At 42.5% G+C, this 18,668-nt stretch overlaps 1 protein-coding gene across 1 annotated transcript in view; it reads right to left on the minus strand.

Annotated features, from left to right (window-relative positions):
* The window catches only part of CLVS1 (clavesin 1), a 101,281-nt gene that overhangs the window by 13,915 nt on the left and 68,698 nt on the right, over window positions 1-18,668 (minus strand). The window contains exons 4-5 of the mRNA XM_005517129.2: window positions 5,882-5,992; window positions 4,512-4,747 (exon numbers count right to left, since the gene is read on the minus strand). Coding sequence (XP_005517186.1) covers window positions 4,512-4,747; window positions 5,882-5,992 — 347 coding nt within the window. The remainder of the gene's footprint in view (window positions 1-4,511; window positions 4,748-5,881; window positions 5,993-18,668) is intronic.

Here is an 18,668-nt window from a genome sequence, read left to right on the forward strand (position 1 = left end):
TCACATCTTCCCCAGACACTGAATCCATCCCTTCACGTGGGGATGCTCACCCACTGCTTTTAGGTATCCAAATAGCTACAGATGTGGATCTCCTACCTTTAGGAGATGGGGCTAAAAATTGTGCCCTATTGGCACAGTGATATGCTGAGAGCAGTCTCTGACTCTTTAACTGCTAGGTTTAACCATCCACCATAACTATTCCTTAAACTGCACACCCAGATAAAACCTCCAGCTGCTCCTAAAAACAACACCTCATCAACAAAAGCTAGCATGAATGCCTCAGGCAAATGCTTTGCTTTTGTGTGAGCTCCCTGCTGACTGAAGGCCCCTTTCTGACCATCAGAGATCACGACTTGGCCACAGATGAAAGGGAGGTGATATTCTTCCCTGTGCTCCAAATTTTTGCACCATTTACATTGCTCTGAAATCCCAAAGCTCCTAAGGGATGCCTGGATGGATGCAGACCCTTCAGAAGACAGGGGAAAGGTCTGTTGCCATTGCTGCTCCCAGGACTGTCTAATGGATGCAGTTAAATTAAACTAAGTTTGCTATATTAATGCTGGTTTGCATGTTTACTGCCTTGCCTGTTTCAGACTTCACTGAGCTGAATCTTAATAAACATACATTCTGAATGGATTTTTATTATTGTTGATTCCCCCTCCCATCCCCCCTGGTCATTAAGACTCATTATGTGGAGTCATCAGCTGTTTTGCTTCATATCCCATCTGTTCATACAGGACGTGGGATCCTAGATAATACTGCAGATGGGAGTGCCATTTCCACTACTTTGGTTTTGCTCCAGTGGGACTTCATGTGGCTACTGTTGGAAAAATTGCAATGGTTTTGATTAGAGATTTTCCATATTATAGATACTCATTAAATCTCAAAATTTTCAGGATCATGGCACTGACTAGAGTCAGTGGCAGTCTTTCTCTAAGAGGACTTTCAATCCTTTCCCCATCTACAACATCTCCATTCTCTGAAGTCAACAAGGACTCTTTCTTGAGAACAAATCTTGTGCAAGCTCAAGTCACAGGGAAAACCACCCCTGCCTGTGACTGGGAAGAACATAATATTCTGGTTCCATTCCTGTTAAATGAAGCAGAAATTGGAATCAAATGAGACTTTGCTATGCAAGTTTAATCTCCTAGAGCCCCTTCACATTAGTCATTCACTCCTGTATCAGTTAGATTGTTGCACTGGCACACTGCTTCTGGCCTCTGATGACTAGCAAACCAACTCCATTTTGCAGCCAGTGTATACCTTGGTCAACTTCTACCCATTTTATCTCATGCCTAATGCCTAAACTGTCCATTTTCTCAAATACTTGTTCTCTCTCCCCAGATTTTATTCCCTTTAAATCCATTTAAACTTTCACCCTCTGAAGCTAAACAAACTATTGTCTTCTATAGCTTCTTGCTTGAAAAATACGGTCTCTGCTTTCCTCATCCTCCTCACAGTTCTCAGGTGAACTTGTTTCAATTTACATGCACCTGCTGTGGTGTCAGGAGGCAAAGCACTGCTGTCAGTCCTAAAGCCAACCTACAGGCAGGTACCTGCTCCAGCTTCACCCCCTCTTACTGTTGCTTGGTGCCTCATTTTTTCCTGTTCTGCATTTGGAGATTTATTTTAGATCTCAGTTTTGTCTCAGGCACATCTTGAAAACGGCCTCCTCCTCTTCCCCCTCTGCATTAATTTGCTAACATAGGTTACGTGGCTACAACAGTATTTTGGTCAGTTATTCTCTGATTCCATTTTCTGGCACTTTTCTTCCAGATCTGTAATTCATATCTTGATTTCTCAGCCTCTCTGTTACTAAAATTGCAAGACACTATTTTTAGAGCAGGTGTCAAGGGTGAGCTTCTCTCCAGATGTAGAGGATGGAGGCATTTAATTGCACAGGGACGCTTCTCTGTGGTCACAGTGCAAGCTGCTATACCAGCACTGAGACCAAAGATTCCAGATGCTTTAACACTCTGCTGGTCCAGTGGCAGCTTTAGCAAGGATGAGCTTGTGTGGCTTTAAAGCAGGTGGCCACAGAGCCAGGAGGGGCTGTAGCTCTGCACCCTGTCATGCAGCAGGACAGTGCCACAGTAGGGAATGACACTAATTTCAGCCTCCTGGGTAAATCCAAGCCTCATAAGCACAGCTGGTTACTGGCCAGGTAAACCTGCAGTGATATCTGGGAAGTCAGAGATGAAAGGTCTCATAATTGTTCAGGCTTTTCAGCCTCAAAGTGCAGAAACCCAAGAAGGCTCAGTCTTTGCCATATTTGCCCCTTTCAGTGGAACATGACTGCTAAAGAAAAAGTCAGTGACCTTTATTTTCTGTTAAGCCAATCCTTTCATCAGAGAAACACATAGTTAACATGTTACCTAAGAGTCTATTGCATGAAAGGAGGAGCAGAGGAGAGATTTTCAATAAAACTAAAAATTGTTTTAATAAGGGACAATTGATAGGACAATTGTGAAAGAATTATATTTAAGATGAAGAATAATGTTAAAAAAATCACCTATGCCTAGTGCAAACCTCTCTGGAGTACCCAGGAATCTCAGCCACAGCCTGAGTTCCTCATTGTGTTAGAGATATATGAACCTAAAGAGGCAAGGAGGGGAGATATATTAAGACAGGTAATGCTGGTAGAAGTCTGGAGACCTTTTAAGATGCCTTAGATATAAATCTGGTCCAAAAAAATCTTACAAAGCACACAATCATGCTTTCTAAACATAGGCTTTTACCTGTGCTTGGGCCAAACCATAATTTCAGGAGAAGGAGAATCAAAGCAAATACTCATAGGAGAAAATCTGTTGAAGCTGTGAACTTTTCACCTTTAACAGCAAGTAATGACCACGGGGTGCAAGATCAGATGGTTGACTTAACTGCCGAGTAACGAAATTAGACTAAAAGTTAGATCTAGTCTGCCCAGAGGCAACATGACAAATTAAATTCATCCACTCCCTGTATTTGTGTAAATACACTTTTTTATTAGTGAACAGATTATAAAAGAGGTTTTTTTGCCTCAAGGCAGGGTTTTCTGGCACCGAACTAATTTTCAAGCTGAGGTTCTCCCCTGAGGGCACAATAAGACCCTCCCTTCTTTGCAGCCAGGGATCAGATCCTCAGCAGCTTTACCTGTGAACAGCTCTCAACATATTTGGAGCTTTAAAAAACTGCAGATTTCTTTCTATAAAGCTACATAAATGGAGATATATTTTAATAACAATGAAATACTTAGTATTTTTCTAAAATAATTCAGTGTGTTTCACTGACGATATTTATTAAAAATAAATTGGTCCAAACTCAACTCTCTGGGGCAGGCTTTGTAAACTCATACTGGCTCCCAGCCAGTGAGAACTGCTGGCAATGCAGGTGGCCACCCCTCTTCATGACAAGGCTGCAGCTCATAGCCTGAAAGTCTTGTGGCCCTGTGAGCTCTTGAAGTCAGTCATAAGTGTTAGTGTTTCCAGCACGAGGCCTCACTTTGCAGACACAGCTGCGTGGCATCCCTCTGACCTGCAAGGGAGCTGTGAATAGAGAACGCATTTCTTTTTCCTCTGAAGATGAAAGACTTTCAAAATTAATTGCACGACATTATGGCTTGTCTGTGTTGTCAGCTTTGATTTTGCTGTGACAAAATGACGGCCGCTCCCTGTCACGGAGAGCAAGGCCGTGCCTGTGAGCACTGCGCTCATCAAGTGGCAGCAGCGAGGAAAGCTCCACTGTGATCCTCATGGAAAGCAGTTTCGTGGAGTGGGATGCCAAGGGTGAGGCAAGTGCAGATGTTTCATCACGCAGGGGAGCCTACACGGCCATGGCTCACTGCAGCTGCTGTTGGCTGAGCGGTACCACACACAGCTCCGTGCCAGCTATCCGACTTCCTGACCCCATCCCCACAATCAGTCCAAACTACTGAGGGTAACAATCTCCAGAGGTGTCATTTTGGGCATTCTGAGCCCAAAATGCACAATCACTAGAGCTAAAATCAGAGCATTTAAAAGAGCAGCTCTGCAACTGCCTTAGCAGGGCTTTGCAGAGCAAGTGGGAACAGAAGCATAGGGAGAAGACCAACTCCTTTTCCCTTTAGAGGGCAGTGGTGTTCATTGTACGAAAGCTGCCTTTTCAAGGAGGTAAATCCCTCATCGATAACAACCGGGTCAGCATCAGCAGAGCAGCGGCAAGGAGTAGGGACCAGCACTGAAGTGGTGCAGCTGGATGCACTGTGCCATACAGGACAGCATCTCACCCTGATGTACTTTCTGTAATGCCCTGTGCAGGAGCTCATTAATTTCCCCTCATTTTCATGCACGGTAATCAGACAAGTAATTACGGTTCGACAGAGAGGCTTCCTTTCTCCCACCACACCATGAGCACAGCCCAGAGTGAAGTGCTCCTTACCATCAATGTTTGCCAGATTGCAGCCTCTCCTCCAGCCAGATGAGCCCTTCCTGCGAGACTTATGCCAAACCTGTTCAGAAAGCCAAATAAGAGGCGATTTCGAAGGCAGGACTAACCTTTTCATGGGTTTGGGGGAGGCCTCCCTCTCCAGGTTGGAGGACGCGTGTTTCACGTGCATGGCGTTGTAGGAGGTGTGGGTGTACTCGTTCTCATCGCTGTAGTCGGGACCCAGTAATGTTCGAGCCCACGTCCCCATGTCGTAGGGAGGCAGAGTCCCCCCAAATTCAGAGGGCAGGCATTCAGGGTGTATTAGCTGGTGAAGGCTGTTCAGGTTGTTACCATGAAGAAAGATCTTGAACAAATGAAAAAGAAAAGTTCCAAGTCATCATCGACTCCTTACTTCATTGAGTACAATAATAGCAGCACTAATGATGTGTGGAGTGTCATTAGTTGACACTGCAGTTTCGGGTGGGAATTTCAAATGCTCTCAGGGATGACTCAGTTGGCAGAAGAGGGGGGATTAATTTTGGGGTGAGCAGCTGAAGAATTAGGCTGGCACTAACACTGCTGAAAACTCCGATTCTCTTGCTTTTGGCACATGACAATTTCAGTTTCTTAAGTACCAGACCAGGAGAAGCAGAAGTCAGGAATTATGACTGATTATTGCTAGTGCAAGGGGATAGAGAAGATACATGAAGACTAGTGATAGATAAAGGATGACAGCAGAGCTTACTGAAGCAGCAGGAAGAGCACTACTTCAGAGTCTGAGAGGGCTACTAGCCCTGCACCCCAGGACAGATATTTTCAGGGGTGAATCAGGCTGTGTCACCACTTGGTGCTGCTTCAGTAACACTGGTTTCTCTAATCCCTCTTTGCTTTCAGTTGGGTCCTACCCTTGTCCTGCCTAGTCAGCTCAGGGTGGGCTCTGGGGTCTCCTGATGGATTATTCAGCTGTTGTTTCACAGACTGCAGAGAACAAATGGCTAGGATGACTGCAGAACCACCAGTTCACTGGGTTTCTGTGGAGAAGATCTGTCTCTTCTGCAGTGTGAGCAAACAGCCCTCAGGCATGGGTACTTTTTGTGGAAGCAAGTGAGTTACCATCATGTGAAAACAGTCACCCTGCTGAAGGAATGAAATAGGAATTTTTACTCCCACAAAAAGAGTTGAGCTGAAGTTTTCCTCACTTGCAAGTAACTTCAGCCAGGCCTGATAATCTCTCCATATTGCCAATTCTCTCTGTCCCTGAGCACGTCCCAGTAAAATATGTCCATGCTTTGTTAGTGATAACAGATTTCTGGTCCCTGGCTGAGTTACTGATTCAATCCAGACCATTCCAAACTCTAATTTTTAATAACAGCAGCGATTCTCTTATACCATGCGGAAAATGCAGAGAGAAAAACTAGAAAAGAAAACATACAGCTACATGGAAAATCCAGGTCTGCAGGTTCCTCTCCACCCCCACCCCTCACCCCCATCTAATTACCCTTTTCCTTGTCTTGTCTTTGAGGAACGGTTTGATTAGCGTGTACAGGGCATGGATGTACCAGGGCTGATTGACAAAATGGACTCCTCCAAAACGTGCAGGAAAGCTGTCCTACAGAAAGAGAGAAAGAAAGGAAGGAAGGCAGTTAAGAGATGCAGTGCTTTACTCCGGCAGTCAATAGGATGAAAGTCGCAGGAAAAATCTGTCTCTTTCCATCTGCAAACGAGCACTGGGCTGGCTGGGAGGGGGAAGGAGGGAAATAGAAAAACAAAAAAGATGCCTGTAAGCGTTTGTATCAGTTTCCTCTGTGGACAGAGGCGCCCCTCCACACGCTGACACATCAATTGCCGATGAGATGCTGAGGATTTAAAGTCGGGTCTCCAGCCACTTCTCATGAACATTTTTTAACTCCGCCAGGGCATCTGACTCGGCCGGCCTGGGAAGTGAGAAGGGGTTGATGAGCACCGCTCCCTCGAGGGGAAGCTTTCTAATTTCTCATTGTGCAGCGCCAGGCGAGCCCCCGGTTCCCACGCACATCGCCGCTCAGAGCTCACCTTTTCACCCTTCGGCCTCCCTGCCTCCCCCCGCTAAAATCATCATTACAATGGCTGACCTTTCGGGGTGAGCAAGCAGCACATTAGCGGGAGGAGGATGGGTGGGAAATGCTGATAAGTGAAGGTGTGGGGAGAGAGCACCATGACAGCACCATGGAAACTGCGGAGCGGCGCTCGCCGCCGCCGCCAGGCTCGGCACAAACACCCTGGCCATTAACATGCAGGTAGCGTCCCGCTGGCGAGCTGCTCGCTACAGCATCCCACCAGCCCAAGGGAAGAGGAGGTGCTGGCTGGCGTGTCTTTAAAGGTTATTGTACGTTGTGAAGGGTATTTTGTACCTACGATTTTATCTAACAAACGACAGTCAAGGAAGAGCCTGGGATTTCTTTTTTTTTTTTTTTTTTTTTTTTTTCGCCTGGCATAAATAATGGGACGACCGCTGTTCCTGTGTGCAAATACGCTTCCAAGGGGAGGAGAGGAGCCTGTCTCTCCGCTGTGAAGGGAGATCCTGATGAAGCCGTCCTCATCCTGTGTGTGCTCCTAACCCCTGCAGCTCAGCATGAAAAGCAGAGTATAATCAGGTCTCTTCCTTCAGGGCTTTGGCTCTGGGTCCCAGGCAGGTTCCTTCCCCCCACAATTAGCACAGGGTGTCCTGGGGCTTTCTCTCGCCTTCCTCCCGAACATCAGAGATTAAGCACAGCTGGTGAGAATGCTGGGTGGATTTGTGAGACGATATGAAAAAATCCCCTTATACACCTGCTCTGCAGTGCTTCTGTTCTGCTTCAAGGTCAATTTTTCCCCCAGATTTAGCGATATGTATGCATACACCACCTCCTGCAACCCAGGGCAGATCATCAGGATTCTCCATACTCTTTGCATGGATTGCCCTGGCAGTCATCTAAAACCATCCTAGAGTAATGTTTGTGAGCAGCCACAGCCATTAAGTGCTATCTTTTTCTTTTGCTATAAAGTGGAATAAGCCACTTCCACCTCAGGCAGGTCAGCTGACCTGAAATCATTACAAATCTGGATATTGGATATACTGTGAAGGACTATTGGATAATTAGGCCAGCACACAGGAGGACAAGCAGTGTAACATCACAAGTGATCCCATTTTAAATTCCAGTAAATGATGAATTGAGCTTTTGAGACCCCATCTGGTCTGGGGTCCTTAGCCCAAGAAAGATGTCAACCTGTTAGAGTACAGAGGAAGGCCAGAAGATGATCAGATGAATTGAGCATCTTTCCTACAAAAACAGGCAGAGAGAGGTGGGTTTTTTCAGCCTGAGGAAGGGAAGGTCCCAGGGAGACCTCATTGCAGCCTTCCAGTACCTTAAGGAGGCTCATAAAAAGGAGGGAGAGGGACTTCTTATCTGGGCAGATAGTGACAAGACAAGGTTTAAAACTGAAAAGTAGGCTTGTTGATATCAGATATTAGGAAAAAATTCTTTTCTTAGAGGGTGCTGAGGTACTGGAACAGAAAAATTATGGATGCCCCATCCCTGAAAGTGGTCAAGGCCAGGTCAAATGGGGTCCTGAGCAGCCTGATTTAGTGAATGGCATTCCTGCCCATGGCAGAGGGATTGGAACTAGATGACTTTTAAGGTCCTTCCAGCCATAACCGTTCTGTGATTCTGTTCAGTGATTCTATGATTCTATAATTCTCTTTAAGGATGGCATATGTCCTGTTGGGGTGTTCATTTTCAATAAAGAAGAGTGTATCTCCACTGCTTTTCATTAGAGTTTAAGATGCAGATCTGATTGAGATAAAGTACTGCAGTGCTGAACATTGCAGTGACTTCAACTGACTGATGAGAAATTGCTCAGAGTCTGAGTCCACCTAGGAAAACACATGGACTGACAGAAATGTGAAGTCCAAAGTGTTTTTCTACCATATGATAACCTAAAATTGTGTTTTATAGCAGATCAGAGCCATAAAATGCCCATTTCATGCAAAAGTCACAAATTCAGTTGCCTTCCTCCCACATGGGAATGAAGATTTCAAGATTTGGAGCTCTTCAAAGATTATTTTAAAAATCCCCCACCAAACCTAAGACAAACTGGAATGTTCCATATTTGCCTTTATTTATTTATTTTATTAATTCTATGTTTGTCAGGCTGGCTGCCATCCCACGAGTTGTATCTATAAGGAAGATGTTTTGGACACCTTTGCTCTTTGGGAGTAAATTGCCACAGTTGTTCCCAGGCTGTACTGTAGCAGCTAATGTCAGTGTAGAAAATCCAATCTGAGTCTGAAGCACAGGAAAGTACAGAAATGAAAGATTGGATGCAGGGGAATAACTTTAAGACACAGAGATTTATACTGACCTGAAAAAGAAAAATTGTTTTGCGTTCTTGCTGGACTGCACAAATTATATTAATCATAAGTTTTAGTGAGAAACATCAGACAGTCTTCATTTTCAAGGGGGAACATATATTTTTTAGAACATGTTGACCAGCTTCAACAATACCCAGAAAGGTCCAAATACTGAGAATTATAGGAACCAGTCAGAGGCTTAAGCTGACAGTCTGCCTGTAGAAAAAAAGGAGCAGAATGCATTTTCCTATACAGAAAATTAATTTTATGTCCACCCAACATATATTTTTTGAGTCTATAAACTAAATTCTATCCCACATATCTAGTTTGTAGGAAAGCCCTTAACATAACAATTTTATTTAAAGGCAACTGCTTTCTTTTAATTTTGAAGGTACACCCAGAAGTGCACAAAGACCCTTGAAAAAGAAACATGACAGTCAGAAAAAAAACAACAACCAAAGAACATTTTTTTTTGTGTGTGTAACTTTTTTGCTAAATTTTGTTCCTTGCCCTATTAAACACATTAAGTTCAATTTGACCTCCATCCCTCAGTCCACCTGCATTTGTAAGGCTGTCAATTAGAACAAGGACAAAGACTTTTTTTTTTTTTTAAGACCCAAAGAAATTTGATAAGGGAATCATCCAGACACTGTTTGGAACTGCAACATACTAATTTTGTAAAAGTCCCTAATTAGAGCAGAGCCGTCTTGGAAAGAAAAGCTCCTGTCTGGAGGTCTGCCTTGTGCAGCTCCAGGAAGGAGTATGAGACATTTCCCACACCCCACTTAGTGTCTCTGCTGCTTTCCCTGGGGCAAGGTAAAAGTAGCTGAAATTGATTTTCTGCTGGAGAGCTTTTACTTTCAGGAATTCTCTTTTGATTTCTCATGTCTTGTGATTCCTTGGGAAGGTGTATTTTATAATGAGGTACATTTTTTGGAGTCTACTGTGAAATGGACTCTGGGATCATGGAGCCTTTTCTTAACCTGATTCCTTGTCAAAAATACCCAATCCTGAGGATATACTTGGGTTTTATTCCAATGTTATAAATGAAATGTAGTACACATGAGTTGGTCTAATTGTTTTTGGGCACTACTGTCTTCTCTTCTGAAAACAAGGCTGGACCAATTAACATGTTGCACAGCAATGAAGTTGCAGAGTAAATAAACACATCCAATCCAGTCCTAAGCAAGCTAACCTGCTTCTTGGAAATAGCAGGGAATGACAGAATCACAGAATGGATCAGGCTGGAAGGGACCACAGTCATCAGATCCAAACTCCCTGCTCAAGCAGGGTCATCCCAGAGCACATGGCATAGGATTGTGTCCAGAAAATTCTTGAATATTTCCAGTGAGGGAGACTCCACAACCTCTCTGGGAAATCTGTTCCGCATTGAGCATAGCAAAGAAGTTCTTAATGTTTAGGTGGAACTTCCCATGCATAGCTTTTTACCCATTCCCTCTTGTCCAATTGAACTTGCTGAGGAGGCATCTGCCCCTTCATCCAAGTGATTGATGAATAAGTTAAACTGAACCTTGTGGGACACCACTAGTGACAGGACTCCAGCTTTTCACTGTGATACTAATTATGGCCCTCTGGGATCTGCCTTTGAGCCAGTTCTGAATCCACCTCACTGTACACTCATCCAATCCACACCATGGAAAGAACTCCAGATATCTTCTTGGACAGCTGGCTCACTCCACTGTCAGACCAGGCCTTATTTACTGGGACTTAAATTGATCTAAAATAAGGAATTTATCTAACAATGCTGCAGTGGCACCTTCCCAGAGCAGTATAGGCAAACAGAGAGAGAAAATTGACCAAACATAGAATTTGAGTTGATTTAATAAAACCATTGATGGGCCTACTCTTTTGCCTGATTTGTCTTTGTTTTGCTTTATATATCTGTTGCTTTGCTTTTTTCAGTTATTCTCTTTATCATGCCTAAAGAGAAAGTAATGAACACAGTGGAGCTACCACAGACCCTCCAAATCCACGCAGGCTTTAATACATCTTTTGTTTCAGATGGAAGAAGTATCCCCAAGCTTGCAGATCAGAGCAAAATGTTATGGGGACCAGTTTCATGTCTCTGCTCCTTTGCAGAATAATTTTTGAACTGAACCTGGAACTGAAAACCTTTAGTACATAATATTCCATTAAATAGCTCAGGAGGGGTGCTTGGAAGCTACGAGGTTGATTAGAGAGACAATTGTTCTTTCCTTCTGCCTGTCCTTGTCATGACAATATCTATTTCATTTGGCATGAGTATGCATCAGAAACTTTTTACTGTGGTGTTGTTTGGAACTGCCTGAAAACTAAAAATCAACATGCTTTTCCAGCATCTCCTCGCACCAAAGCATGTTGGGAATTCAAAGCCGTCTTTGGAATATGAAAAATAGGAACAAATCCAACCTGATGCTCAAGGTCATTCCTTTCAAACGACGTGATTTGACATCATAGACCAAAGATGGTCTATGATGTCAAAATCCATACTACAGCATATTTCTAGGTTACTAGAACATCTGAATTTTGATAAATAAGCATTTTTAAAATGTTTTCATAACCTGTACCTTTTTTAATTAGAAAACCAAGCACACACTCCAATGAACTTTTATCTCAACCATACTTGCCAGTTTACTGCAAATGCAAATATAATTCCCCTTGAAAGAAAATAATTGCCCCCAGATTCAGGAAGATATCAGTCATAAACAAAACTGTTTAAAGCAAAATGTCATGTAAACTGAGGATAAAAACAGCATCTTCATGCTTGTGCACTTACATAATAAGTCCCCGAGGTGGATTAAAGCTCCCAGAGATCGTATTAATAGTTCAGGAAGATTTTATTAATAGTTCAGTGATAGTTTCTCCATGGAGAATTTCCATGAGTGCTTGATTTTAATGGACTGGCACAATAAAGGAAGGAGGATTTCTGCTCTTCAGCTCTTCAGCTTCAGACCCAAATTCAGCCTTTGAAAGAGTGACAGTGCTTGAAATTTTGTTGTTTGTCAGATATTGGATAGGCTGTGTCCATCAACAACCTGTTCCTGAGCATGTTTGGATGAATTCCATGTAATTCCCTAGGTATGGGTTGAACAGGGCATGCTAGGCAAGAAGACAAAGTGTTCTCCCATTGCTACAGCTTCAGCTTCTAATTTTAATGCAGCTCCTAAGAGATGGATGCTTAGTTTGGCAGGAGGCAGAGGGAGGCAGGACCAGGACCATGAGGACACTGGGACTGGGCTGCTCCTGCACCTCTACAAGTGTTCCCTGGGGCTGCAAGAATTGAGGCTGCTCTCCCTCACCTTCTGCAGTGCCTGCACAGATCCCAGGCACGTGTCCAATCTCCACCCCGACAAGTTGCTTGTCTTTCTGTTATCTCTTTTTGCTCCCTTGTGTTTTTGAAGAGATGGGAATGCAAAATTAATGTTGCCGGTGGCAATAATTGCAAATCGTTTGCTTCTACCTCGGCATGCCCTCAGAGTACACAGGGCTTGAAAATAGCTGCAGAGTAGGGAAAAACCAGTAAAAAAAAAACATTAGTGCCTGCAGTATGGCAATCCTGACCTGCTTGAATACGGCCATAAAAAGAATTCTTGCAATCGTAAAGAATTCATTGATTTTGGGTAAGCTGTAACAGCTCACACCAAAATGCTCTCTTTTCTTTGAAGCACATAATAGCAAAGGATTGGAGCAAAATCATGGGAAATTGTGAGTTCTTGGTTTATTTTTACATCTCATGCCCACATATGTAGATGAGGATGCTCTGAAGTACTTCTGTCAGAGAAGCAGAACTGAAAAATGAACACTGGGATACATTCTCCTAGACATTTTTTCATTATGTTTGTTATCTCTCCTGCTACACTCAGTAACTTTTAAAATTCAGTCATTTGCAGTGGGTTTCTCCCAGTCAGTATTGCACACTAGTGAGGTCCTACAGAGCATCTGTTCATGGGTGTTGGCAGATGGCACCAATAAATCAGGTTATAGAACACAGATTTGCTCAGTAAACTTTGATTTGTCCTGATAGAATCATGCTGTCATGTCATCTGGTCTAACAAAATAAGTTGTAACCTTGGGGCAAAAGGAGGATTTCTTCACTACCTTTTTTCAAGAAACGCTTTACTGAACCAGCTCAGAATAATTTAGGAACAGAAAATTTCCCAGAAGCAGTAACTCTGTTGGATTGACACCATGTCCTGGCACTACTTTTTTTTTGCTTGGCATGTATCCCTCTTTTAGACACTAAAGGTAGAAAGTCTCCCTCCAGAAAAAAAACAAATTAAAAAATAGATTAATAAATTATATAGATAGGGAAACAGCAGGTTCATTCAGAAGGTTGGTTGAGGAGGTTCACAGAGAAGAGAGGAATTCAAAATGTGATTAAAAAGTAAAACTGAAAGCACTGAGACACTAATTTAGAAGTAGCCCGTGCATGTGTGCAACTGGGGTGCTGCAGTTTGCTCTAGATTAGGTCATATTAGGTAAGGCCAGATCAGGAGGCTTCTGGTGGAGCAAGAAGAGTGACAGTCACCCACTAAGCTAGAGAGGGGTAGTTTGGGTCACAGGCAGCATAGGAAGGGACATGAATTAGCTGGAGGCTATTTTTCACAGTTAGTTTAGGAACTTGGTGTGATCTTTGCAGCCAGCTCCAGCAAACCAGGCTACATTGTCTCCAGTGTTCTGATTTTTGGTGTAAACTGTAGCTCAGAAACCTGTTTATATTCAGCTTTCCTAACGCAGGGTGACTGCAAGCTGAGTTGCTTCTATTCCTGTATCTCACTGAATGTGAACGTCTGAAATTAGTTGTGGGGGAAGGAAAAAGCAGCAGGAAGATCATCAGAGCTGAAAGCCGTCTTGGGCTTAATTAGAAATGGCAAAACGTGCTGGGCACAGAGCAAGCCTGGCCTGGAGACCTGCTGGGTGAGCCCAGGTGCTGCTGGCTGCAGTGTGTGCCCGCAGGTCGGCAGGGATGTGTCACACTCCCCGCGACACCAAGCTGAGAGTGACCCCTGAGCTTTGGTTGCTCATTCGAAATCATCATCACTGTAAAGTCCCCGTGCGAGCTCTAGGTTACTGAGAGAAGTGACCTCCCTCCAATCCTCTCTCCATGACACCAGGAGATAAAGTGGTGTGTTTTATTTCCATTTGAGCTGTTGGTGGGTGTGAGATGCTCTCAGTTTTGGGGCTATGGTAAATAAGTAGGTTTCTTTTGGAGCCAGATTTTAGTGCAGGGCATTCTGAAGTAAAATGCCCACCAGCAGAATGAGCACTTTCAGCAAAGAAATAACAGTCAGCATTAAGATAGCTTTAACAAAGGAGCATCCTAATTCCCTAGCACCTGGAAAGGAGCACTGGAGCTGAAAGTTTGGCATTGAAAACTTGACCCAAAATATGTTCTATTTTTAATATACACTTCTCGGAAAATAATAGAGAGAATAGGGATTTTTTTTAAAGTATTTTTTTTAAGTCAAGCTTTAAGCAAAAATAGTTAGTACCATTAACCACTGTAGTAAAGAACACTGCTGTTTTGTTTAGCTGATCTTATTTGAAGCTCTCTCCTAGCTATTTATATTTCCATAGACAGGCCTTGCACTGGTCCTGAAGGGCAGTAGATCTGCAGGACACTGTGATTGAAAGCACAGGGAGTGAAAGAGTTTGGGCAAAGAAAATGGCACTGAGGCAAATCCAGTAGCATCTAAACAGCTGTTGAAAGGAATTATTTGACTACATGCAAAGTCAGTCATGAAAACATAACATACAGCACCTTGTTTCTTGTCCAGTACTGAGATTTTAAACAAAAAGTCCTATACAAAGACAGCCTCTATATATATGCATTGTTACGCTGAGATTCTCTACATTGTCTATGTAAAACGTTTATTTTATATTTTTTTTCACACTGCCACTTGCATATATATATATATATATATATATATACACACATATATATACATATGCAAGTACACACACATATATATATCTGTATATACACTTGCTCTCTGCTGAAATAGCTGTGTCTGAGCAAAGGGCGATGAAGGCCAAACTGCCATGGTGAGGACAAATGCCCACAGCATTAGTTAAAGTCAGCCAAAGAAAAGCAATTAAAAAGGTCTTGTGGCACTTACATTGCTTCTCAGGAGACCTACTGACTTTGCAGAGAAGCTTTTCATCTTTGCCCATGGAAGCACCAAGATATTAAACAGAATTCCTAGAGTCGCATTGCACTTGTGTTGTGATTGAAAGCTGATGATGAAGAAAAGGAGATTTTGTTATTTATAGGGCTAGGCAACCTCTTTGGTGCCGAACAGAAGTCTGATCTGAACAGAAGCCTGGCCTGAACAATGCGTGGAATCATCTTAAAAGTAGCATGGAAAGGAGATTATAAACTATCATTGTGATGAGATTATAACCAGCATGGTCAGAAGAAAATGATCAAGCAATTTTTTTATTGGCAATTGTTGACTGACTAAAACAAAGTATTTGATGGAAATTATTCCTTTTTCCAGTAACTATTTTTGCATCTAGCAATAAGTATAATAATTAGTAAGTTAAAATAATCTTTCGTGTTGACTCCTCTGTACAAGTCCTTGTAGGTATCGCAGGCTCTTAGCACTCATTTCTCAGAGCTATGTGTTGAACAAGAGCTAGATTCCTGTCTTATTACACTGAAAATTTTGTATTTTACTCTAATTTGTTTGAGATGAAAACCTCATTTTAAAATTTAAAGTTTCCCTTCACCTAGCACCTGGCACCAACCCCTTTTAAAAACAATTCTTGTGGCCCCTATCAGGTTCAACAAATGTCCCATGGTGAAGATATTTTTTCAAATTTTTATTCTCTTTCAACAGGAGTGTGTGAATGTGTTTGTGAGCAAACTCCATGAACTACTTTGTTTTAAAGGGAGTCAAAATGCTAAATGCCTGTTCAATGGGAGAGACCCAACCCTTGCTGGGTGCAATATGAGACAACTCGAACTGCATCACATAAACACCTAATAGCAGCAGCACCTTTGCCTCATATACAGCCTCTTATTCTTCAGACCAATAGAAGCCCAAGGGAAAAAACCCCACTCTTTTATTTTTTGCATGATTCAGTCTCTGTCCTTGTTCCAGTCTCTGAGTGAGATTGCTTTGCTGTCTTATTCTTTCATGCTGAAGGGAAAATTGTTTTGTGTATTTGTATTTCACAAAGTCCCACATCAGTCACCAGACTGATTTAACAGGAGCAGACCAATGTGTCAGGTCTGCAATAAAATATAATCTCTTTGTGTCTGCCCTTTTGTGATCTCTTTCTCTCCATATTTTTTTTTTTTTAATAACAGAGCATGTCTTGGTAATGAGAAACCTGACCATAATTTAATGTCCTTGAAATAAGTTTTGAAAATAAAAAAATAGGAGTAATGTTAAAAATACATGTTGAAAGATTTAAAGATACATTGTGGAAAATACATATTTTTACAATATCAGACTGCAATTCAAGCTTCGTGACATTTTCAACAACGTGCATTTAAGAAATGAATTATGAAGATGATTTCCTTAGTGAAGAGCCTTGTACTATGCAGTACAAAGAAGTGATGATTTTCACTGATGTTTTTCCCTGTGGTTATAAAAGCAAGCATTGCTAATAGCACCACCAATAGCTGAGATTGTCTGATTGTCTGACTTGTTGCAACTTTCCTGTAGTTACACATTTTGGGCCCAAAAATTTCAACAGGGAGCCAGACATATTTTTATGGGAACAGTGTTGGAGGCTGGGGGTGGGGATGACAGTTTCTCCATGGGCTTGGAGAGAAAAAAATTTTTCTGCACTTCAAAATATTTTTATGATTATTGGAGGGTGGAGATTTAAATCTCAGAGCTTTTGGAGCATGGACCCAACCTTTCACAAAAGGTTTCCCTGGAACACCTGGCTTTAATGACCCAGAGAGAATTTGCAGCTCTGTGTATATGTCCAAACTCACTCAAGGAAGTGTGGAGGCTGTTTCATAAGCTCACTAGTCACAGTGATACCCTCTTGCCTTGAAAGCTATGATCTGTCAAAATTTTTGGAGTTCCTTAGCAATGTTCTCCCAACAGAGAGAGAAGCTGCAGCCCCAGCCCACAGGTGGGAGGTAGAGCTCTCTCTGCAGTGGTTTCTCACAGAGATGTCATAAAGCACTGGTGTAGTCAGGGCTCCCTGAAGCTCTGCTTTGATGCTCAGATTTTTCCTTTCCTAAGTGCGTGACTTTGCCATTTCAATGTTCTTTTTGTGCTGTGTTCACCACCTAAAGCAATGCGAGGCAACAGTCAGTGCTGCTCATTGCATAATCACTCAGAATCAGGGCTTTTGTCAGTTTGGCAGCATTAAATGTCACATAAACTTTGTACTCTTTGCTACACGAAATACATGCTTATACTCTCTGCAACAGCTCTTTCATTTCCACAACACATCCTTCAGTTCACACTTTTTATTCCTCACTACCTGGCTTTACTGCCACCTTAGCTCTGACTACAAAATAGCTTTAAAAGACAGCAGAATAGAAAAATGGTTTCTGATGTCTGTGCAGGTGCAAGAAAAGCAGAGCATTTCTGGACTAAGAGCAGTTTCTCAGTCTTTCCAGTATCATTAGCCAAGCATGGATATCAGACTGTGGACATAGTACCAGGTCACTGTTCAGCCCTTTGGCATCCTGTATGTTATCATCTGCTCCCACTACAGACCCTAACAAGAGGAGTCTGAGAGTTACCAGTGAAGTTTACTGCCTGAGTAGTGCTTGCACTGCCTTCTCCAAAAGGTAATTCTAAACTGTGTTTTCAGGCATCACAGCATCAGTCTGCAAGCTCAGGATTCCTTCACTCTCTGGTTCCTTACAAATGTACTCTGATTATTTTTTTCAGGGCCAAGAGCAGGGAAAAAATGTCTCTGAATTTTTCTAAAACTGCACTTCACAGGAAGGTGTGACCCCATTTCTCAGCCACCTCAGATTAAAAAGCCATACAAATTTTCATTCTCCTCTTTCTTTTCATATTGGGTTGAAGTCACACATCAAGTACTGCTACATGAAGACTTAAATGAATTAGGTTTTTTCCACCCAGAGACCGGTGTATCCTCTGTCATATCTCTGGAGGTCATTAAATTTGCTAGGTAGGAACAGGACTGTCTGTCTGAAACTTCTTCTTTGAAGGCTTCCCATAGAGAGCTCTTCCCTCCTAATTGCAGGTGGCAGTGTATCCACTTTATTAAACTCCAAGCACTGGATACCAGGGCAAATTTGCAAATTACTTGGTGTCATTAACCTTGACTTCAGCAAGACTTTAGGCACAGTGGCATGTATTGTCCCTCCAGCAAATTGGAGAGATTTTGTTTGGGGTGGTAGTGCTTAGTTCTAGTTTCAAAGTTTGCCCTGCTTTAAGCTATGAATGGGATCTGATCTTCCAAACTTACTTACCAAAGATTCTGTGTTATTTCATATGTTAAAATATGTGTGCATCTCAAGTTGTCGGACTGTTCCTGCCCTGTCATGTTCCGTGCTTACTGTTGACTGATCACTGGTTATTCAGGGCTTAAGGTTACAGCTCCCATTTAAAGCTGAAGCTTTTATCACCTCTATAATATGCCACAGTATTTGTTATAGAAATAGGCAGGAAGGTAAGGCTTATTTATTATCTGCTTTGCTGCAAAACCCATGTTATGAGCATAAATGACAGCAATAAACAAAAGAAAATAACCTGTTCAGACCAGAAGAAAATCTATATCACTAACTCGCTGCATTGAACCGTTGTTCCAAGAATGAAGGATTTCCTTGTTATTAGGAATGTGCCAGGTGAAGAGAAGTTAACAGAGAAGCTGCATTCCCTATTAACTGCTACAGAATGTTGCGCATGTGCAATGCATGTTAATCCCACTTACATCCATCAACTCAATTAGAACCTCCCCATTATTG

The sequence above is a fragment of the Pseudopodoces humilis genome, chromosome 1 (assembly GCF_049639895.1).
Source record: "Pseudopodoces humilis isolate 2021_Gansu_Grassland_sample_001 chromosome 1, ASM4963989v1, whole genome shotgun sequence".
Classification (NCBI taxonomy): domain Eukaryota; kingdom Metazoa; phylum Chordata; class Aves; order Passeriformes; family Paridae; genus Pseudopodoces; species Pseudopodoces humilis.